At 45.2% G+C, this 23,010-nt stretch overlaps 1 protein-coding gene across 1 annotated transcript in view; it reads left to right on the top strand.

Moving 5' to 3' along the window:
• Positions 1-23,010, top strand: part of sycp2 (synaptonemal complex protein 2) — a 50,767-nt gene that overhangs the window by 4,477 nt on the left and 23,280 nt on the right. Inside the window, exons 10-30 of the mRNA XM_020051437.3 lie at positions 136-188; positions 275-320; positions 483-587; positions 958-1,018; positions 1,190-1,338; positions 2,980-3,054; positions 4,402-4,510; positions 4,601-4,758; positions 5,325-5,396; positions 5,518-5,584; positions 7,045-7,093; positions 7,256-7,338; positions 9,196-10,025; positions 10,197-10,306; positions 10,467-10,506; positions 10,674-10,747; positions 10,845-10,890; positions 11,186-11,229; positions 11,492-11,549; positions 12,424-12,595; positions 13,530-13,594. Coding sequence (XP_019906996.3) covers positions 136-188; positions 275-320; positions 483-587; positions 958-1,018; positions 1,190-1,338; positions 2,980-3,054; positions 4,402-4,510; positions 4,601-4,758; positions 5,325-5,396; positions 5,518-5,584; positions 7,045-7,093; positions 7,256-7,338; positions 9,196-10,025; positions 10,197-10,306; positions 10,467-10,506; positions 10,674-10,747; positions 10,845-10,890; positions 11,186-11,229; positions 11,492-11,549; positions 12,424-12,595; positions 13,530-13,594 — 2,466 coding nt within the window. The remainder of the gene's footprint in view (positions 1-135; positions 189-274; positions 321-482; positions 588-957; positions 1,019-1,189; positions 1,339-2,979; positions 3,055-4,401; positions 4,511-4,600; positions 4,759-5,324; positions 5,397-5,517; positions 5,585-7,044; positions 7,094-7,255; positions 7,339-9,195; positions 10,026-10,196; positions 10,307-10,466; positions 10,507-10,673; positions 10,748-10,844; positions 10,891-11,185; positions 11,230-11,491; positions 11,550-12,423; positions 12,596-13,529; positions 13,595-23,010) is intronic.

Raw genomic sequence — 23,010 nt, 5'->3', positions numbered from 1 at the left:
TTGTGCTCTCTCACTTGAATAAAAAAATGTGCAGTGCATAAACCAGCCTAAGATCATATAATATTGTCTGTCCATGGTCTAAACAACTTGCTTGGAATGGCAACAAATCACATGAAAAGGCGCTTATTTTTGCAGGACTGTCGCATATTTCTAAACCTGGTGAACGGGATGCAGGGAGATCAGAGAAGGTACACAGACAGATTTTTTATGAGTAATCACACTTGAAGATCACACTTTCTTTAGATATTTCACCGTATTGTTTTTCTGCCCCCAGGGTGTTCTCCTACCCTTGTCTGGAGGCATTTCTGGACAAACATGAGGTCAGTTCCTGCTCCCTATTACACACACTCAAATAGAGCATGCATCTAAGCCTAGTGGTTTGGGAATGGCTAAAATATCTGAAAAGTGGCTAAAACGTCTGACATTTGTCAGCTAAGATATTCAACGGGACCCTTGAGTCTAACTGGGGTACGTCTCCACAGCTGCTGATGCCCTCCGATGAGAAACTGGAGGAGTTCTGGATTGACTTCAACCTGGGAAGCCAGACAGTCTCCTTCTACTTTTCCCTGGCCGATGAGGATGCAGAGGTAGCACTGACACTTGAAGATATTGGGAACACGACCTGGTGGTTTCCCCAAAACTACACTAGTGCTGCATTTAAAGAAGTAATCTAAGTATGAGAAACCTACCCTTATTGATTGTTAACGCTGTTTTTTCAGCAATGCTCAAAGTGAAATTACATTCAGTCTAAATGATGATTAAATCTAGTCAGTATTCCCAAAATGTCCTATAAGGTAAACTCTTGAAATATAGGGTACAAATCAATTCCTTGCTGTACCATTGGCCACATTACATGCTATATTAAATGTCTTTACATCAGAGTATAGAGGTACTGGTACTGTAGGACTGGTCAATGTTACATGTCAGCAAAATATTCAAATTATTCTCTTTTCCCAGGAGGGCCAGTGGGACACTGTCTGCATTAATGAGAATGAAGTCCAAAGTTACACTGTCACAGGTAAACAAATATGGAATATAGAATATTTCAAATATAGAACCATTACACAGAGGATTGTATAGCTTTAATAGCAAACAAAAATGGTTCTTCCTGTGGGGATATCCGAAGAACCCTTTTCTAACCTTTTAGAATCACTGAATATTCCCCGGTGTGTCTATGTGCATTGTCTAGAGGAGGTTAAGAGGAAAGTGTTGAAGCTGGAGCTGCTGGAGCCTTTGTGTGTCAGCAGAGTGGAGGGCTCCAAGCTCACCATCCACTTCAGTTCCTCCCTTGACATCCTGAAGGCTGCCAGTAGTGTCTACGGACACAAGAAAAACAAAGTAGGTGGTGTTTCTTGGCGATGAGGCATATTCATTGGTGTGTGCCAGATGGCACATGGCTAAATGTTTTGCAACAGAAAGCAAAATTCAGATTCAGACAGGAGCTTCGGTTTTACCGGTTTTGTTAAATAAAGTAGCCGTTCCAGTCTTTCCCTCCAAATATTAGCTGATGTTGGAAAAGCCAAAAAGGTTTGTGACTACCTATTAAGTAAACATCAATTGATAATTAGCTAATACTAAATTAAAAATAAATGAAAATTAACTTTTTTATGCAAATGAGTGTGATTTTCACCACCTTTCCCCCAGCCCTCAGAGGTAAATCCATGATAATGTGTTTCCCCCAGCCCTCGGGGGCCAATCCATGATAATGTGTTTCCCCCAGCCCTCGGAGGTCAATCCACGATAATGTGTTTCCCACTTGCCCTCAGAGGTCAATCCATGATAATGTGTTTCCCCCAGCCCTCGGAGGTCAATCCATGATAATGTGTTTCCCCCAGCCCTCGGAGGTCAATCCATGATAATGTGTTTCCCACATGCTCTCAGAGGTCAGTCCATGATAATAGGTGTTTCCCACATGCTCTCAGAGGTCACTCCATGATAATAGGTGTTTCCCACATGCTCTCAGAGGTCAGTCCATGATAATAGGTGTTTCCCACATGCTCTCAGAGGTCACTCCATGATAATAGGTGTTTCCCACATGCCCTCAGAGGTCATTCCATGATAATAGGTGTTTCCCACATGCCCTCAGAGGTCAGTCCATGATAATGTGTTTCCCCCAGCCCTCGGAGGTCAATCCATGATAATGTGTTTCCCACATGCCCTCAGAGGTCAATCCATGATAATGTGTTTCCCCCAGCCCTCGGAGGTCAATCCATGATAATGTGTTTCCCCCAGCCCTCGGAGGTCAATCCATGATAATGTGTTTCCCACATGCCCTCAGAGGTCAGTCCATGATAATAGGTGTTTCCCACATGCTCTCAGAGGTCACTCCATGATAATAGGTGTTTCCCACATGCTCTCAGAGGTCAGTCCATGATAATAGGTGTTTCCCACATGCCCTCAGAAGTCAGTCCATGATAATGTGTTTCCCCCAGCCCTCGGAGGTCAATCCATGATAATGTGTTTCCCACATGCCCTCAGAGGTCAATCCATGATAATGTGTTTCCCCCAGCCCTCAGAGGTCAATCCATGATAATGTGTTTTCCCCAGCCCTCGGAGGTCAATCCACGATAATGTGTTTCCCACATGCCCTCAGAGGTCAATCCATGATAATGTGTTTCCCCCAGCCCTCAGAGGTCAATCCATGATAATGTGTTTCCCACATGCCCTCAGAGGTCAGTCCATGATAATAGGTGTTTCCCACATGCTCTCAGAGGTCAGTCCATGATAATAGGTGTTTCCCACATGCCCTCAGAGGTCAGTCCATGATAATGTGTTTCCCCCAGCCCTCAGAGGTCAATCCATGATAATGTGTTTCCCACATGCCCTCAGAGGTCAATCCATGATAATGTGTTTCCCCCAGCCCTCAGAGGTCAATCCATGATAATGTGTTTTCCCCAGCCCTCGGAGGTCAATCCACGATAATAGGTGTTTCCCACATGTCTATACTGTTCTATAACTTGTATGCTTGTATCCCATCAGGCATTTGTGGCCAAGAGCAGCACCTCTGTTGTAAAGACCACAGTCAAGATCATTATGGAGGAAAATGGTTTCTTGGTAAGTAAGGACCTCCTGTTTAGAAGCCAATTATACGTCAGATTTCTCTTCTTTGGATACTGGAGAGGTTGTTTTTCAGATCATTATAGATCCTGGTGAGGACAACCAGTATGCAGATGAAATAATGTGACCAAAAATACAGTAATTTCCGATTTGTTAGGAACATTAATTGAGTACAGCTGCAGTCTGGAATGCAAACAATCTGGCTCTGCTGTATATAATCCAGATGTTATTTTCATCTAGATGTTCACAGCATCTGGGAGCATGGCCGGATATTCCAGCAAGATAATGACCCCCGAGCATACGCAAAAATCAAAAGAGTAACAATAAATATCTGAGGTTTTAGACTTGAATCCTAATGAAAACCTTTGATCTGAATTAGGAAGCACTGTCCAGACCGCCGAGACTGGAATCTGGAAAGATCTTGTGTGGATGAATAGTCTAAGATTCCTTCTGTTCATGTTCAAATGGAAAATTAACCTTTTCACTTAGGAAGTTCCTATGATGACACCCATTAACTGAGTTTATTTGTAATTACAAACAATCAGATACATGTATTAGACCCACATGCATTTATTCATTATTAAAAATGATAATCTTAATATGTTCACCTGGCACAGCCAGAAGAGGACTGGTCACCCCTCTGAGGCTTGGTCCTCTCTAGGTTTCTTCCTAAATTTCGGCCTTCTTAGGGAGTTTTTCCTAGCCACTACTGTTGTTTGCTCCTTGGGGTTTAAGGCCAGGTGTTTTGTAAAAGCACTTTGTGACATCTGCTGATGTAAAAAGGGCTTTATAAATAAATATGATTGATTGATGTATTAGTATTGATTATTAGGACTGTTAACTTATAGTCATGTAAAGTTGATACACTCTAGTGTAGTGGTATTCCAATCTAGCCCTCAAAGGCAGTTCCACTCCATTTCTCCATTGCCACCCTCTAACGAGGGACTTGGCCTTCTCTTGTACCTCATTGTGAATTGCACCCACCTGGTGGTCTGTATAAGTCGCAGGTCTAAATAAGGCCAGATTTGAATCCCAGTGTTATGCACTGACGTCTGTGTAGTGGTATTAGTTGTTAGGGAGAGCAAGAACTAAATGATTGGGCCAGGAAATGTAATGACGTGTGTAGGATGATTCAGACCTGGTTCATTCCTAGTGATCTGTGCTCTTTGGCTTTCAGCTCAGTGTTGTGTGTTTTTGTTGACTAACATAATCATGTGCAACTTAACAGTGTGTAAAGGACTTTGGCAAACACCATTGGTGGCTTGTGTAACATCCTAACAGGGTATTTATGTACTCACTATAACAAACCACCACCACCCACCCGATGCCTTTGTGTTTCCTCAGATGGTGACTCCAGCTAAAAGTAGGGTGTCTGAGTCCAGCACTTTCATTACCAGCAGCGGAGGAGGCAGGGGTGTAGGAGCCAGCCCCTTCAGCATCGTCAGGGCAGCATGTGGGTCCTTCCCTCATTTTAGTCTTTACTTACAGAACAGTATATCAATATTGGACCTTTTGTTTGATGCCTTTCTTGCTCCTTCTTCAGCCACTCCGGGGGGTGGCAAGGCCAAAGTGAAGCCGGTTTTAGAACTGGTCAGCTCGTGTGAAAGGCAAGGCCAACCAGGCCTGGGGAAGATGAGGACTGCCAAACCCTGCTATAACACGGCCCCTGGCTGCACACAGGGCCACGGCAATGGGCCACAGGTTGGACACTCAATACATACACAACATATGTAACGCACAATACGTGCATCTCAACTGGACGTGTGTAACTATATTCTGTTGACAGTCTCACCTTTAATTGAAAGACACAGTGAAATTGAAGACTTCAATTGAAGTGAACGTTCCTGAAGAACTGACCGTGTCATTGAAATCAAGTGACATTTTCATTTGATCCGTTGTTGATATTTTTTGTCAGTGGCTAGCTCACTGTGACCCATCAGCTTTATCCTTTAATAACCTGAGCAATAAGGCTACTCTGCCGATACTCTGAGAACATGAGATTAGGATGAGTTCTAGTCTGTTCGTGTGTTTTTTATTTTGTCTGTCAGATTGTCAAAAATGTCATAACTCTTTTCCTTGACCACTTATGGACATTTTCTGAAATGCTGCTTGTCATTTTCACTCTCTGTCAGTGTTTGACTTCCATTGAGAAAGAATTGGAAATCCTAGCCAATGATTACATAATTAGGCCAGTTTGATGGCACCAGTAGTCTCTTATTGTCGTCAATGCTTGACTGAGTCAAATGGGAGTTTTGTTTCTTTCCCAGGTCGCTCCATTACAGAACAAAACTGCCAAGCAGGGCACAAGAGCTGGATGTGTGGCAGAGAAATACCGCAGGGTTGGTTATTTCTAAGTGATTAGTGGGAGAACAAAATGCAAAATGCCATTGATAAGGCCTAACCTTGTAAACATATTTTCTGACTGCAACATAATTTGTATTTCTGGTTCTTGCCACACAGCACATCCCAGTGGACAAAGCTGTGGAGATGGTGCAGACTGACCCAGCGGGAGATGAGGATCTTTTAGGTACAGTTATACACTCACCTAAAGGATTATTAGGAACACCTGTTCAATTTCTCATTAATGCAATTACCTAATCAACCAATCACATGGCAGTTGCTTCAATGCATTTAGGGGTGTGGTCCTGGTCAAGACAATCTCCTGAACTCCTAACTGAATGTCAGAATGGGAAAGAAAGGCGATTTAAGCAATTTTGAGCGTGGCATGGTTGTTGGTGCCAGACGGGCCGGTCTGAGTATTTCACAATCTGCTCAGTTACTGGGATTTTCACGCACATCCATTGGGTTTACAAAGAATGGTGTGAAAAGGGAAAAACATCCAGTAGGCGGCAATCCTGTTGGCGAAAATGCTTTGTTGATGCTAGAGGTCAGAGGAGAATGGGCCGACTGATTCTAAGTTGATAGAAGAGCAACTTTGACTGAAATAACCACTCGTTACAACCGAGTTAGGCAGCAAAGCATTTGTGAAGCCACAACACGCACAACTTTGAGGCGGATGGGCTACAACAGCAGAAGACCCCACCGTGTACCACTCATCTCCACTACAAATAGGAAAAGAGGCTACAATTTGCACGAGCTCACCAAAATTGGACAGTTGAAGACTGGAAGAATGTTGACTGGTCTGATGAGTCTCGATTTCTGTTGAGACATTCAGATGGTAGAGTCAGAATTTGGCGTAAACAGAATGAGAACATGGATCCATCATGCCTTGTTACCACTGTGGGGGATGTTTTCTTGGCACACTTTAGGCCCCTTAGTGCCAATTGGGCATCGTTTAAATGCCACGGCCTACCTGAGCATTGTTTCTGACCATGTCCATCCCTTTATGACCACCATGTACCCATCCTCTGATGGCTACTTCCAGCAGGATAATGCACCATGTCACAAAGCTCGAATCATTTCAGATTGGTTTCTTTAACATGACAATGAGTTCACTGTACTGAAATGGCCCCCACAGTCACCAGATCTCAACCCAATAGAGCATCTTTGGGATGTGGTGGAACGGGAGCTTCGTGCCCTGGATGTGCATCCCACAAATCTCCATCAACTGCAAGATGCTATCCTGTCAATATGGGCCAACATTTCTGAAGAATGCTTTCAGCACCTTGTTGAATCAATGCCACATAGAATTAAGGCAGTTCTGAAGGCGAAAGGGGGTCAAACACAGTATTAGTATGGTGTTCCTAATAATCCTTTAGGTGAGTGTATATACCCCTTCTAAATGTACTTACATTGTGTATAATATGGTGCCAAGTGCTGAAATGCCATTATTTTCATCTGTTTGATTCTGCTGCTCCAGAGAAGTGATATGGTATCCCTAAATAATATTAGCTGTTTAAAATAATGGATTTATCAGAAAAAATCAGATTTAAACATACACTGGTGTGTCTATTATCTAGTTAAATACAGGGACAGACGTATTTTAAACTTACTGTTTATTCCCCTTTCTGACTTTATTTAATCCAGCAGACATTGTACCTGACTCCCAACCTAACATAGCAACAGAAACGTCTCTGTGAGTACATAGGCTTTATGATGTCTTTCTTCAATCACAATTATTTGCAATTAGACGTTAAATCAGACATGTTTATTAATGTTAGAGCTTTCAGTAACTTGTGTTTCTGTCTTTTTTTCTGTCTCTTTGTTTGTGTGTGTATGTGCGTTTGTGTCTTAACAGATTCCCCCACTGTAGAAAAATGTCTGTGTCTCAGATGTTCCTGCCAGTGCAGAAAGTTTTCCGGAATTCTTTTCCCAAACCTGGTAAGTTTCCTTTGTTCTCTTCTGAAATGTCTTTGGAAGTAAAGTATTTTTATGATTATTCTTATGATTATTCCTAGGACGTTAGTAAATACTAGTAAGCCTATTACTGGCTAATAAGCTGTTAAAACAGCCAGTGGCAAAAGCAATACAGTTCATAGACGCTATGGTGGAGGTAAACTTAATAAGAAATGTTAGTCAGTTTAACACAATCCTCTGAGTCTAGCGACTGCTGAAATGTGTAATGCCATAAAGTAGTGGTTAAAGACAATGCCTCTTATGTGGAAGACCTAAGTTAGAATCTATTGAGAGCAGCAACATTTATTAATTATTTCTGGTAGATTCCACGATTCTCTTGTTTTGTCACATAATGAAAAAGTAAGTTATCATCGCCTTTATTGATAGTTACTGTATAAATGGCATCCACAAATGAAAGAAAAAAGTATGTTGTTCTGACATGAAAGAAAAAAATATGTTCTTATGCCATGAAACGAAATAGCATTGGCAGACTGGCTAGCAATTGCTCAATTCTTATGACTGTTCCAGTAAGTTAGTAGATACCGGTAAAGCTTATTACTGGCTAATACGTTGTTAAAATGGCCAGTGGCAATGCAATACATAGCTGCTATTTGTGGTGGAGCTAAACTTAGTAAGAAATTATAGTCATTTTAACTGTATCAATTTCATTCACGAATGGCCAATTAACTGTTAAAGTGGCCAGTGGCAAAAAAGGATTTGTTCAGGATAGAGACAAGAGGCTATATTGACACCTGGCAAATGTACAGCTCTGTGGTGTTGTGGTTAATGACACAGCCTTTCACGTGGGTTACCCGGGTTCAAATCTCGAGGGGGCAGCACTTTCTATTACGGGCCGGCTTAACTAGGCTTGCCTGGTTTCCTGTTTAGAAACAGAGTTGTAAATTAGATTTGCAATACTGCAACACATATATATCCTAGCTAGCCTAATGTGTAGATTTATGATACGGTAATGTTGTGTTTTATTTATGATGTTTGTCCACTAACTTCTCTGGTATCATACATTGGTTCAAAGTTCTGGTTTCATTACATCCCTATGAATTGGAATATTCCCACGACTTTGCATCCTGTAATTTAAGAGACACATATAATCGTTACCCCCTCCCCCCCAAACCCCCCCCCAAAATGAGCACCTCAAAACTAATTCAGGGTACAGCAATGTTGATAAAACTACTTTGGCTATATGGTACATTCCTTGATACATTATCTTACATTTTAATGCTATATTTTTAGAATGGTGATTGTACATCACATGTTAGTGATTGAAGAGCAGCAGCTGACCCAGTACCAATAACATTCTATAATCTACAATTCCCACAAAGGCGACCTTTAACCATCATCATTATTAGCTGAAAAGGCATTTGCCTATTTGTTACGGGGTGTGTGTGGGCATTGCCATTTGGTCCGAGGCCGGGGGGAATCAAAATGTACTATCATGAATCAGTATTTACTAATCAGACCTGCCTTGAAAAATATTAAGATTCTTTAAGGCTGGTCCTGCATAGAAAGTTTTCATTCATAAATAACTAGGTAAGATTTAATAATTACACACTATCCAAATTGCTTATTGCCGCTGCCTCTAGCCTTGACATGCCTAATGATAACATGAGTGTCCAGCAGACCATATTTATAATTGTCTAAAAGTTTAGTTTAATGCTGAAACCTTTCCAAATTTTCATTTGAGTATAAAGGGAAAAAAACTGCACATCTATGCACAAACGTTTGTCCGATTTTGAAAACAGATTGATATTGCTACCACATAATCATCGATATCTACCCTGTTGTGTTTTGGTGTTACTGAGAACGTGTCCCTCTGTTTTCCAGACCAACAGCAGCTCCAGTCACCTGCCCAGAAAGGTTCGGGTTCAGTCCCTGGGTCAGCAGTTAGCAACAGGCAGCCCTACGCCCAACTCAACCAGCGTCTGGAAGAGGTCCTCCATGAGAGGGACCAGGGTACTTGGCCTGAAGAGAGAACTGGATGCCAGAGAGGAGGGCCTGAAAAGCCAGATGGAGCCCAGCGCAGAGAGGCCCAAAAGCAATGTGGGGTCCAGGGAACAAAGCCTGAGGAGCGAGGTGGGGTCCCGGGGACAAAGCCTGAGGAGCGAGGTGGGGTCCAGGGGACAAAGCCTGAGGAGCGAGGTGGGGTCCAGGGAAGAGTGGCTAAGGAGCGATGTAGAGTCCAGGGAAGAGGGGCTGAGGAGCGAGGTGGGGTCCCGGGGACAAAGCCTGAGGAGCGAGGTGGGGTCCAGGGGACAAAGCCTGAGGAGCGAGGTGGGGTCCAGGGAAGAGTGGCTAAGGAGCGATGTAGAGTCCAGGGAAGAGGGGCTGAGGAACGAGGTGGGGTCCCGGGGACAAAGCCTGAGGAGCGAAGTGGGGTCCAGGGAAGAGTGGCTAAGGAGCGATGTAAAGTCCAGGGAAGAGGGCCTGAGGAGCGAGTTGAGCCTACAGTGAGAGGTGCCAAAGAGTCACAGCAGCAAGCAGGAAGACTTCAGGCCGAGGGGAAACCTAAAAGCAAGATGTCAAATGAAGCTAAAGCCACCCCAGGGAAAGCCCCTGTCAAAACCCCCCAAGCTAAAGATCTACAGGAGAGGACAACACCTAACACACCGGTGAAGCAGATGAAGACCACTGAGTCAAACTCCAGTAAAGACAAGGTAAGGACGTTAAGTGCAATTTAACTGTAGTATGAAAATCATTCGTATTCTCATTGAATTTCTTTTGACTGTCTTAAGTTTAGTAGGAGTGTTATTTATAGTAATGCAGTACTAATATTGGGGTAATAATAATAATAAACACACTTTGTGTACTCCCACCATTGTCTGTAGAGAGAAGCGGGGGTGACGGGCACCATGATGAAGTTCATCTCCAGCCAGTACAAGAGCAGGGCAGCCATAAACACTAAAGAACCAGGCTGGGCTCCTTCACCCAGTAACAGGTACCGCAGCCACACAGTTCAATCAAAACCAGGGGACGTAGCATGGGGTTGTGTGTGGAAGTTGGAATCATGCTGACTGGGTTGCTATGATTCTACCGTAGGAGAATGGGGTTTAATCGCTGGCAATAGTGTGATAATTACAGTTTTATTTTCATTGTAGCAGATCTGTTTTTGAAAGGAGTTGGTTGCCGCCATCAGTGGTGAGTGCTTGCCAGTGGGCAGTTTTCTAATTGCTAAACAAGATCAGTAATACTCCTTATGATGATGAAATGAGGTAGCAGGACATGCAGGATTTGTTAGGGTTGTATTCAACATGTTTTCCCATGGTGCATTCTGAAGCTGTTAAGCCTAATCTTTTCTCTTATAGGTGGGAACTGGTAAAGGCCCAGGATATATGAAGTCCTACACTAACTCCAAGAAGCCCCGTGTAGAACGACAAGGGTAATGTGTTTTGTCCAGTCATGTTCTACAAAGGGTCTGTATCATTTCGATATCCTTTCAATAAAGTCCTGATTACTTCTATTTTTTCTTTCAATAGAGGGGATGTGTTTGCATTCGAAGTCGACACACCTAGGAGCACTGGGGTAAATAAATAGATTAGCATTAATCAAGTCCTAAATGAATTTGCCTAGTCTTTGTCAGCCGACTTTTGTTCAGATACTTAATTAAATAATTTAAAATACCTAAGTTGTGCCTTTTGCTGAGGAAGCAATTAAAGAAAGCCCTTTCAAATATTCAAAATTTTGCAAGGCATTGACCACTATGCCTCTGAGAGCATCTGAACGTCTTTAAAAAGTGTTTGAACTCTGGTCTGTTTGCCAGTCCGGATTGTTTTCATGCCTTTGTGGATGATGGATTTTAATGCATTGCTCTTTTAAGGGGAACAGAACAAAGTCCTCAGACACCTTTGCTATTGATAGCAGGTAGGAGCTGTTTGAAGGAATTACTCATTTGGTTGTTTGCCTGTGGCTCAGTTAGTCTTACCATGATTCATTTATTCTCTCTCCTTGTCCCCTTCTCAAAAGAGATTGAAAAGTTCTCATCCAATAAGGTGACAAGGAGAAAGTTGTGAAAGAGATGAAGAGTGAAATATGTTGAGTTCTTGGGTCTGTTTGGTTATAGTGCCCTCTAGTGTTAAAATCAGGAAATTATCAAATTGTCACCCAGTTCTGTTTTTCAATCCAGTGCCAACAACAACTCCTGGGCTTTGCCCAACTCTACCACCAAGGGCCAAGCCATCAAGGTATGGATGCAAACAACATTGTTGACGCAGTGTGTTGAGAGAACGTTTAAATGTACAGGTGGAAACTTTGCCAATGTGTATGTATATGTGTTTCTTTTACATTTTGTATGAAAAAATGTCCCCCTTATTTTACCAGGTAAGTTGACTGAGAACACATTCTTATTTACAGCAAGTTTATGTTGTGGTCTTATCTGAGTGTGTAATGGTGTCAACTGTCCAGCGCTCTACAGTGACAATTCCAATTGCAAATGCAACAAATAATGTAGGTGTGCAAATATATAAAATTGTTTTTTGTACCCAGAAAAACAAAACCGGGGTTGTAGTGTTTCTGCGGTTAAGATTCATATTTGGAAATCCCACAAATTACTGCTGATACCATAAGGCACTGCGCAACTCAATGAGCCAATCATAGCCTGGCTTGATCAGAGACCGGAACCACCTCAGGGGATGAACGTGACTGTTTGATCTTAGCAGAACGTTGTTCATTCAAATAATGAAGAGCATAAGAACTCAAATTGCGCAACATAGAAACAAAAGCTCTCAACTGCTCTCCTTGTGAGCACTAATTTTCACTATGTTTCTTGCACTGTCTGTCGTTTGCATGTTTGTTTATCAGCTGATAGGAGCGGACAGTGTTTTAGTCCCCTGCGGAATACACATTCATGTCTAGAATGTTTTTAGCTCTCTGTTATTGTTCATAATTGTTGTGAAAATTGTCTGCACCTGAGACAAAACTCTCAACAATTTTATTGTGCTCCTAATGTATTTCTGTGCGACTAAAATTTTCAGCTTGTTAGCCCATGTGCTCCTTGTAAAAATGCCCATTTAGAGCCCTTCTACTGTATCTTGCCTGTACTTGGGTGTGTGATCACAGGTGTCTGCTCTACGGCGCCAAGTGAAGAAGCACCTGTTCAGCGACACGGACACTGATGCCATGACGGAGGTTAGCTGGCTCAGAGAGTCCAGCAGGAAGCCCAAGCCCAAAGTGACCGACTACAGCCGACGTCCCCGGCGTCACGTCCCCGGCCCTGCTCTCAACACCACATGTATGCATGGTCACTTGACCTTTCCACTACTGGGCAGGCCTGGCTACACATCTACCGTAGTTGCAGGAACCATCCTTAATATGTTAAAGCAATGTGAAAGAAAATTATTAATGCCAGCATTTGTAGCTATAGTGCTAGGCAATTAACCAACTCGTCTATTATTAAATAACTTATTGAACTATAGTGGTTTAATTTGTGTCATTCCATTTATAAAGAAAATGTTAGCATGTTATAACTAACACAAACCACAGCCCTAAACTTATCCAATCAGTGTTAATACTTTTACTTTCAAGGTATTTGGGTTTTTATCCTTATTGCAAAACCTACAGTATAAGGGGAAGAAGAATGCAGTCCAAAATAGGGCAGAAATAGACATTTGCTAATAAATACCGAATAAATATCGATGTGAAACTGAAAGCACATCGAGGCAACAGCTACTGAGCAGAGAATATAATGATATAATGATGACTTTAATGGAATCATACAGTCATTTCATGAAAACAAACACCAAAATAATTTATTTAAGTTAGAATGTGAATAAATGATGGTGATTACTGATTTGTTGGCCAGTCACTATCATTATGGGGTTCTTATTTTGTTGCCAAATTGGTTGCCTTCCACATTCATTCTACCACATACCAAATTAATTCAGCCTCTCAAAGCATTTAGATTTGTGTTGGCCACGGCCAGCATTAAACTTCTTTAAGATGAAGAAAGGAGAAACTGCAAAATGCAGGAAATCCAACTAACCCAAGAAGACATTTCATGATAAAAAAAAAATAGCAAAACACTAAAATAATGAAAACAATAAAAAATGAAATACCGCAATTATTTTGTTAATCGTTGAGACTGAACTAACCACAAAAAACACTAAACGTTCAGTTTGCTTCTGTGAACAAAGTCTGTTTTGAGTTAACTCTGTCTTCTCTGTTAGACGAGTCCCCTGACTTACCACCTACCTTGCCCAAACCTGTGAAGGAGAATGCCAAGCTAAAGAAGGTGAGACTGACAGTCCAAGGTGTTTTATCAGTGTGCCAGTGTAAACTTCTGGGTCGGAGGATTGAAACCAGCTCTGGCTCTGTAGGATTGTATAGAATACAATGTGACTTTATCTACCTTTTATTCTCAGTACTGGTCTGTTTCACCAATCGAGCTGGATAGAGGACGCAACATAGATTTGATGCCATTTAATTGCCTCAATAGGAATCATACATAACACCACTTATTGTTAGGAATGTGCATTGGTCAAGATTTTACTATCTGATTAGTATGTGTTATTATTTGAGTAGTATTCGGGTTAACCGAAATACGTTTTTAAAAACGAACAATACAACATGAGCGCTACTACATAACATGCAAAGGAGTGGGTGTAGTTCCCATGATCATTGGCTTAATGGCCGTTCGTGTGACAAAAGTGCAACCGCGCATATGGAGCAATCAGAGTGGTAAAAACACAAAACTCGTCTACAGAACTAAAAGACAATATTTATCAACATGTAGTATTGAGTTAATTGGATGGAGGAGTCTAATAAGCTAGTTAGCTAAGCTAGCCAGCTACAGTTAGGTCTGGATATCATTTGACACTGACACAAGTTTTGTTATTTTGGCAGTTTACCAAAATATAGTGAAGTTACAGTTACAGGCTTAAATTGCAGTCTCTCAGCTTTGATGTGAATGTATTCACATCCTAATTGGGAAAGGGTTTAGGAATTACAGCTTTAATACACCGATCAGCAATAACATTATGACCACTGACAGGTGAAGTGAATAACATTGATAATCTCGTTATCATGGCTCCTGTCAGTGGGTGGGATTCAGTAGGCAGCAAGTGAACATTCTGTCCTCAAAGGTGATGTGTTAGAAGCAGGAAAAATGGGCAAGCTTAAGGATCTGAGCTGCTTTGACAAGGGCCACATTGTGATGGCTAGACGACTAAATCAGAGCATCTCCAAACTACAGCCGTTGTAGGGTGTTCCTGGTTTGCAGTGTTCAGTACCTATCAAAAGTGGTGATGCACGTGGGGATCAAAGGCTGGCCTGTGTGGTCCGATCCAACAAACAATCTACTGTAGTTCAAATTGCAGAAAAAGTTAATGCTGGCGCTAATAGTAAGGTGTCAGAACACAGTGCATCACAGTTTGTTGCGTGTAGGGCTGTGCAGACCTGTCAGGGTGCCCATGCTGACCTCTGTCCACTACTGAAAGCGCCTACAAATGGGTATGTGAGCATCAGAACTGGTCCACGGAGCATTGGAAGAAGGTGGCCTGGTCTGATGAATCACGTGGATGGCCGAGTGCGTGTGTGTCGCTTACCTGGATAATACATTGCAACAGGATGCACAATAGGAAGGAGGTTAGAAAAGAGAAGGGACTTCAAGATGCAGAGAACTTCTGCCCTGCCATTCATACAGATGTTGCTCATTTATTTCCAGAGTTTTCTTACCGCGGTAAGATCAGGTAGATCGCGTCAAACTGTGATTGCACTATTCCAATCACATTTGGGAGCTAGAACGCTGAACATGCTATTTTTTCTTGAAAACCGTTTTCTAAACGACAGTACATACAATGTTCAGAATGTTCTCCTAACATAACAGGTTATGATGATTTTTAAAGCGAGATGTTTTTAGTTGCAACTTCATCAATGATATGTTATAATAAAGAAATACACCAATAGCCTACACAGAAATAAATAGTATTTGTTTAAGCATTTGAATTACCTTAAGAAATTATAAAATATAAGGCGGAATTATTTGTTACGATCATAGTTTTGAAGTAAGGCATGGTAGAAAAACATCTTATGACAGTTGGCAAATAGGCTGTCAGAGTTTACTCTAATAATCTATTTAATAGACAAATGCGTTAGTCGCTTAATTGTTGCATCAACTCTTCAACTCCTCTTCTCAACAACAAGCCCTAATCGTGGCAATCGAATTGTGCGGCTCGCTTGTTGGACTCCAACCTTTATACTAATAATGTGAATTATTATTTTAAGTAGGCAAACTGATTCTAAAATCAACTCGTAATGAAATTTTTACAAATACGAATATGATATTGCACCAGTAAAAATTATCATTTTGATTGAGCATAAAAATAAAAAGCCAAAATCGCAGCATTCAGCGCGTTTGAAATTGCACATGTTCAAATTGCAATTCCAGATTATTAGTATAAAGGTTGGTGTCTGGCAAGCAAACGACACGATCGTGTCAGTCTACAGTACACAATCTTCAAGTGCTTTTACAACACATCTTCCTCTACCTTTTGCTATTTTAAGACAATAGAAATTCAAATGTCCAGCTGTATGTCTCAAATCGGTCAATCAAACGATACAACACATTGTTCTGTTCATGCCTCTGACTCGTCCCAATTTATTAAAGTGAGTTTTCTTAAAACATCCCAATTCCGTGATGGCTCTATAATTAACGAAATATCCACAACCCAATAAAGTAACAACATACGCGGGTCGGGGAAAGATACCAGCTGTGCTGGTACTCTGAACATCAAATTAACCAGTCAGAAACATGAAGATGTGGCATAGAGCCCACCGCGAAAGAATAGTGGGGAGTAGGGCTTGCTGTTAAGGAGGGGTAGAGGATCGATTAAGAAAATGAACCCAGAGGATAATGAGATAGAGACTAGGGATGATTTTGTGCCAAAAATTTATTATCTTCTGTTGTTTGGGAATATTTCAGGTTCCAGAGAGATGTCACAACTAATGTAGACCTAATATACACTCACCTAAAGGATTATTAGGAACACCATACTAATACTGTGTTTGACCCCCTTTCACCTTCAGAACTGCCTTAATTCTACGTGGCATTGATTCAACAAGGTGCTGAAAGCATTCTTCAGAAATGTTGGCTCAAATTGATAGGATAGCATCTTGCAGTTGATGGAGATTTGTGGGATGCACATCCAGGGCATGAAGCTCCCGTTCCACCACATCCCAAAAATGCTCTATTGGGTTAAGATCTGGTGACTGTGGGGGCCATTTCAGTACAGTGAACTCATTGTCATGTTCAAGAAACCAATTTGAAATGGTTCGAGCTTTGTGACATGGTGCATTATCCTGCTGGAAGTAGCCATCAGAGGATGGGTACATGGTGGTCATAAAGGGATGGACATGGTCAGAAACAATGCTCAGGTAGGCCGTAGCATTTAAACAATGCCCAATTGGCACTAATGGGCCTAAAGTGTGCCAAGAAAACATCCCCCACACCATTACACCACAACCACCAGCCTGCACGGTGGTAACAAGGCATGATGGATCCATGTTCACATTTTGTTTACGCCAAATTCTGACTCTACCGAAATCGAGACTCATCAGACCAGGCAACATTCTTCCAGTCTTCAACTGTCCAATTTTGGTGAGCTCGTGCAAATTGTAGCCTCTTTTTCCTATTTGTAGTGGAGATGAGTGGTACCCGGTGGGGTCTTCTGCTGTTGTAGCCCATCCGCCTCAAGGTTGTGCGTGTTGTGGCTTCACAAATGCTTTGCTGCATACCTCGGTTGTAACGAGTGGTTATTTCAGTCAAAGTTGCTCTTCTATCAACTTGGAATCAGTCGGCCCATTCTCCTCTGACCTCTAGCATCAACAAGGCATTTTCGCCCACAGGACTGCAGCATACTGGATGTTTTTCCCTTTTCACACCATTCTTTGTAAACCCTAGAAATGGTTGTGCGGGAAAATCCCAGTAACTGAGCAGATTGTGAAATACTCAGACCGGCCCGTCTGGCACCAACAACCATGCCACACTCAAAATTGCTTAAATCACCTTTCTTTCCCATTCTGACATTCAGTTTGGAGTTCAGGAGATTGTCTTGACCAGGACCACACCCCTAAATGCATTTAAGCAACTGCCATGTGATTGGTTGATTAGATAATTGCATCAATGAGAAATTGAACAGGTGTTCCTAATAATCCTTTAGGTGAGTGTATATTAAAAACCGATAAGACGGTGGTTAGAGCAACACACGGCATCACAACAAATCCATGAAAAGTGTGGCAAAGACGCCTCCCCTGGGGGTTGGGGGTTGGGTGTGTGCTAAACCCTGAATGTATTGTGATCCTAGCAACGCCTCTGATCAAAGATATCGTTTTCATTTTGTTTCACTAATAATGAATTACTGTGATCCCTTTGATGAATTACATAGGAAGCTGGATCATCTTCGTGGTTCTATAAAATAATTAGCAACATTTCTTATTCAGGCACATTACATGTTTCATATTTTGTTTATCTCCTAAAAAAGGCATTTCATGAATACGATTGCAATTCCAAGTTTAGAGGTAAAACGGATTTTGTCATGCTGCATGTGATCAACTATGTCATGAACATTACATCATTCTCATTGTTAAGTTAATTCACAGGTAGCGTCATCCTTTATCTAGAGGTATCGCCCATTAAGAGTGATTTGCGCCTGCCTGGGTACTCTCTGGCCACCTGGCTGTCGCAATTATTAAATTGTCTGATCGAAATAAATTGAGCCACAGACAAGGATTTATAGACAAGGATCTTTTTGCACAATGTTTTGATTTCATAATCATGTTTCCAATCTGAATAACGGATTTTATATTTACTGAACACCTGAATTCATTAATACATGTGGTTAAAACTTTCATGTGTCTAATAGTTAATTTTAATCATAATATAGTGTCCCACTTTACCTAAAAAAATGACAATCAATCAATCACATTTATTTATAAAGCCCTTTTTACATCAGCAGTTGTCACAAAGTGCTTTTACAAAACAACCGGCCTTAAACCCCAAGGAGCAAACAGTAGTGTTAAATTTCAGTGGCTAGGAAAAACTGCCTAAGAAGGCTGAAATTTAGAAAGAAACCTAGAGAGGACCCAGGCTCAGAGGGGTGATCAGTCCTCTTTTGGCTGTGCTGGGTGAACATGTTAAGAGTACAAATTGTAATAATTAATTAATGCATGTGGGCTGAGTCCAGAGTCTATTTAAACTTAGTCCAGGTCAGATATCACAACGATGAACGGGTGGGGACCCAAATGCGGACACAGAGGCAGAGGAGGGCGGTCCAAAGTATTTATTGAACAACCAGGCAGTGGGCAGGCTCGTAGTGGTGGACAGGCAGGGTTCGTTATCGGGCGTTCAGATGGTCGAAGGTACAGGAGTGGGCAGGCAGGCTCGTGGTAGGGGACAGGCAGGGTTTGTTGTCGGGCGGTCAGATGGTCGAAGGTACAGGATAGGGCAGGCAGGCTCGTGGTGGGGGACAGGCAGTGTTCGTTCTCGGGCGTTCGGATGGTCGAAGGTACAGGAGAGGGCAGGCAGGCTCGTAATCCGGAAAACAGGCAAGGGTCGTAACCGGGGAATAGAAGGACAGGTAGACTGGCTGATGAACACATAGAACGCTAGAAACGACTGTACGGGACAAGACGATCTGGCAACTGCCAAACAGAGAACAGGGTTTAAATACACAGGGCTAATAGGGAACCGGGAACACCTGGTGAGGGGCGGGGACAAAACAACAGGTGAAACACATCAGGGTGTGACAGAACCCCCCCCCCTACGGACGCCACCTGGCGGCCGACCCGGGCGCACACCCGGCTGACCGGGACACCGACGATGGAAGTCAGCGATGAGGCTCGGGTCGAGGATGTCCCTAGCCGGCACCCAGGAGCGCTCCTCCGGCCCGTAGCCGTCCCAGTCAACCAGGTATTGGAAGCCCCGGCCCCGGGCCCGAACCCCCAGGAGACGCCGAACAGAAAAGGTTGGGTGGCCGTCCACGAGACGGGGGAGAGGAGCAGGCCTAGGGAGAGGAGACAAAGGACAGTTAGTGACGGGTTTGATACGAGACACGTGAAAGGTCGGGTGGACACGGAGGGAGCGGGGCAACACTAAGCGAACAGCCGAACGGCTGATGACCCGAGAGATCTGAAAGGGCCCGATGAAGCGGGGAGACAGCTTGCGGCTCTCCACACGAAGGGGTAGGTCCCGGGCGGACAACCACACCCTCTGGCCAACACGGTAGCGGGGTGCTGGGGTCCTGCGGCGGTCGGCCTGTCGACGGCACCTGGCGTTGGTGCGCAGAAGGGCCGCACGGGCCCGCTTCCATGTCCGGCGACAGCGCCGAACGAAGAACTGGGCGGATGGAACCCCGACCTCCTCCTCCTGCTCCGGGAACAACGGAGGCTGGTAGCCCAGAGAGCACTCAAAGGGGGAGAGCCCAGTAGCGGAGGAGGGTAGGGTGTTGTGGGCATACTCAACCCATACCAGTTGCCGGCTCCATGTGGCGGGGTTGTGTGAAACCAGACACCGCAGCACCGTCTCCAGGTCCTGATTGGCCCTTTCCGATTGGCCGTTTGACTCGGGGTGAAAACCGGAGGAAAGACTGAGGGAAGAACCAATGAGGGTGCAGAAAGCCCTCCAGAACTGGGAAGTGAACTGAGGACCCCGATCGGAGACGACGTCAACCGGCAGACCGTGGATACGGAAGACGTGCTGTACCATCAGTTGGGCCGTCTCCTTGGCCGATGGCAGCTTGGGCAGGGGGATGAAGTGTGCCGTTTTGGTGAACCGGTCCACCACCGTGAGGATAGCGGTGTTGCCGTCGGAAAGAGGCAGGCCCGTGACGAAGTCCAGGGAGATGTGTGACCATGGGCGACGAGGGACCGGAAGCGGTTGCAAGAGGCCGGCTGGGGCTTGGCGTGACGTCTTGTTTTGGGCACACACCGTGCAGGCGGATACGAAAGCGGGGACGTCCACCCCCATGGTGGGGCACCAGAACCGTTGACGGAGGAAGGCCAAGGTCCGTCGGGCGCCGGGGTGGCAGGTAAGTGTCGAGGAGTGGCCCCATTCCAGGACTTTGGACCGGACATGGTCAGGCACAAACAAGCGGCCAGGCGGCCCCCCCCCAGGATCCGGATTTAGCCGTTGCGCATTCCGTACTGCCTCTTCCACCCCCCAAACCAACGACGTAGCCAGACAGGAGGCAGGAAGGATACGCTCAGGCTCTTGGTGGTCCGCAGCAGGTCCGAACACGCGGGAGAGCGCGTCCGGTTTGGTGTTCTTTGAGCCAGGCCGATAGGAGAGGGTGAATTGGAAGCGAGCAAAGAACAGGGCCCATCTGGCTTGGCGGGAATTGAGCCTCCGGGCCGAGCGCAGATACTCAAGGTTCTTGTGGTCAGTCCAAACGAGAAAGGGCTGTTCCGCCCCCTCCAGCCAATGTCTCCACTCCTCCAATGCAGCCTTGACCGCAAGCAATTCCCTGTTGCCCACGTCGTAGTTGGCCTCAGCAGGTGTCAGGCGGCGGGAGAGGTAAGCACAGGGGTGCAGTTTCTGGTCCTGGTCCGATCTCTGTGACAGAACGGCCCCTACACCGACGCTGGAGGCGTCCACCTCCACTACAAACTGCCGGGCCGGGTCCGGGTGAATCAGGATGGGGGCCGAGGTGAAGCGCTGCTTGAGGACCGCGAAGGCACGGGATGCTGCGGGGGACCATTGGTAGGCCACTTTAGTGGAGGTCAAGGCGGTGAGCGGGGCAGCCAACTCACTGTAACCCCGGATGAACCTCCGGTAGAAATTGGCAAAGCCAAGGAAGCGCTGTAGGTCCAGGCGTGAAGAGGGCTGTGGCCAATCCGTGACGGCTTGGACCTTGCCGGGGTCCATCCGGATGCTACCCGCAGCCACTATGTAGCCCAGGAAAGGAATGACGGAGCGGTGGAACTTGCACTTCTCAGCTTTAACGAAAAGACGGTTCTCCAATAACCGCTGAAGGACCTGTCGTACGTGGGAGGTGTGTTCCTGGGCAGAGCGGGAGTAAATCAAAATGTCATCCAGATACACGAAAACAAAGCGGTTAATCATGTCCCGGAGCACGTCGTTTACCAGAGCCTGAAAGACAGCCGGAGCGTTGGTCAGCCCAAACGGCATTACCAGGTATTCATAGTGTCCACTAGTGGTGTTGAACGCCGTCTTCCACTCATCTCCCTTTCTGATCCGTACCAGGTGGTAGGCATTGCGGAGGTCCAGCGTCGAGAAGATCGTGGCACCCTGGAGCATCTCGAATGCGGAGGCAAGCAGAGGGAGTGGATAACGGTTCTTCACCGTGATGTCATTCAGGCCCCGATAATCTATGCAGGGACGCAGGGTCTTATCCTTCTTGGCCACAAAGAAAAACCCCGCACCAGCAGAAGAGGAAGACGGTCGGATGATCCCGGCCCTGAGAGAAGTCCCCACATACTCCTCCATGGCCTTTGTTTCAGGTCCGGACAGGGAGTACAGGCGTCCACGGGGGGGCGACGTGCCTGGGTGGAGGTTTATGGCGCAGTCATATGGCCGGTGTGGTGGTAGGGAGGTGGCCCGGGCTTTGTCAAAAACCTCCTTTAAGTCCCAGTAGTCAGTTGGGACGGATGACAAATCGATGTCCGTGGACAGGGGGGTGGTCCTGGTCAGAACCTGTGGAGCGGCCTTCAGACAGTGTGCCAGACAAAAGGGGCTCCAACCTGTAACAGAGCCAGTAGTCCAGTCAATGTGGGGGTTGTGTTTCACAAGCCATGAGTGGCCTAACACTATGGGAACATTAGGGGAACGTAAGGGCAGGAACTGGATCTCCTCACTGTGGTTACCAGATAGGGTCAGGGTAACAGGAACTGATATCTCAGACACCCGCCCAATAGAGCGGCCGTCCAGGGCTGTGGCCTCTATGGGTGGTTGTAAGGGGCTTGAGGGGATGCCCAACTGCGCAAGAAGGGAGGTGTCAATAAAACAGTCATCAGCCCCGGAATCAATAAGAACATTGACACTCAGGGTTTGGGAACCCCAGATAACAGTGGCAGGAAAAGGAAAGCGCGCAGTGGGTGCCCACCGTGTCTTGGTCTGACTCACCCGTATCCCTGCTGTTACGGGTGAGCCCGTCCCTTTTAACGGACAGCTGGCGGCATAATGTCCTTGCCCTCCGCAGTAGAGACAGCTGTGACTGAGCATTCGGCGTTGACGCTCCTCCGGAGTCAGACGCGCCCTGCCCAACTGCATGGGCTCAGGTGTAGGGGCTTCGGTTAACCTCGTTGAGTCTCGGAAGGACTCGGGTGGTGTCGTCAGACCCAGTGACGCTCCACCGCCCAGCCCGCCGGGATGCGGAAGTGCCTGGGCGGGTTGACGGTGTCCTCTCTCCCGGTCCCGTTCCCGCAGTCGGCAACCTATTCGAGTGGCTATGGACACGAGACCATCCAAACACGTGGGCACCTCTCGGGCAGCAAGCTCGTCCTTGATGGGGTCACACAAGCCGCTGTAGAATGTGTCGAGTAGCGCCTCAGAACCCCACGAACACTCCGCTGCCAGGGTACGGAATCTGATGGCGTAATCCGGCACGCTACTGTTGCCCTGCCGGAGTCGTAGGAGCTGGCGTGCCGCTTCCCTGCCGGACAGAGGGGCATCGAAAACCTTCTTTACCTCCGCCG

This window comes from Esox lucius, chromosome 12, assembly GCF_011004845.1.
Source record: "Esox lucius isolate fEsoLuc1 chromosome 12, fEsoLuc1.pri, whole genome shotgun sequence".
In the NCBI taxonomy this organism is placed as follows: Eukaryota; Metazoa; Chordata; class Actinopteri; order Esociformes; family Esocidae; genus Esox; species Esox lucius.
Note: the sequence above shows the minus strand (reverse complement) of the source record. Positions and strands in the feature narration are given on the sequence as shown.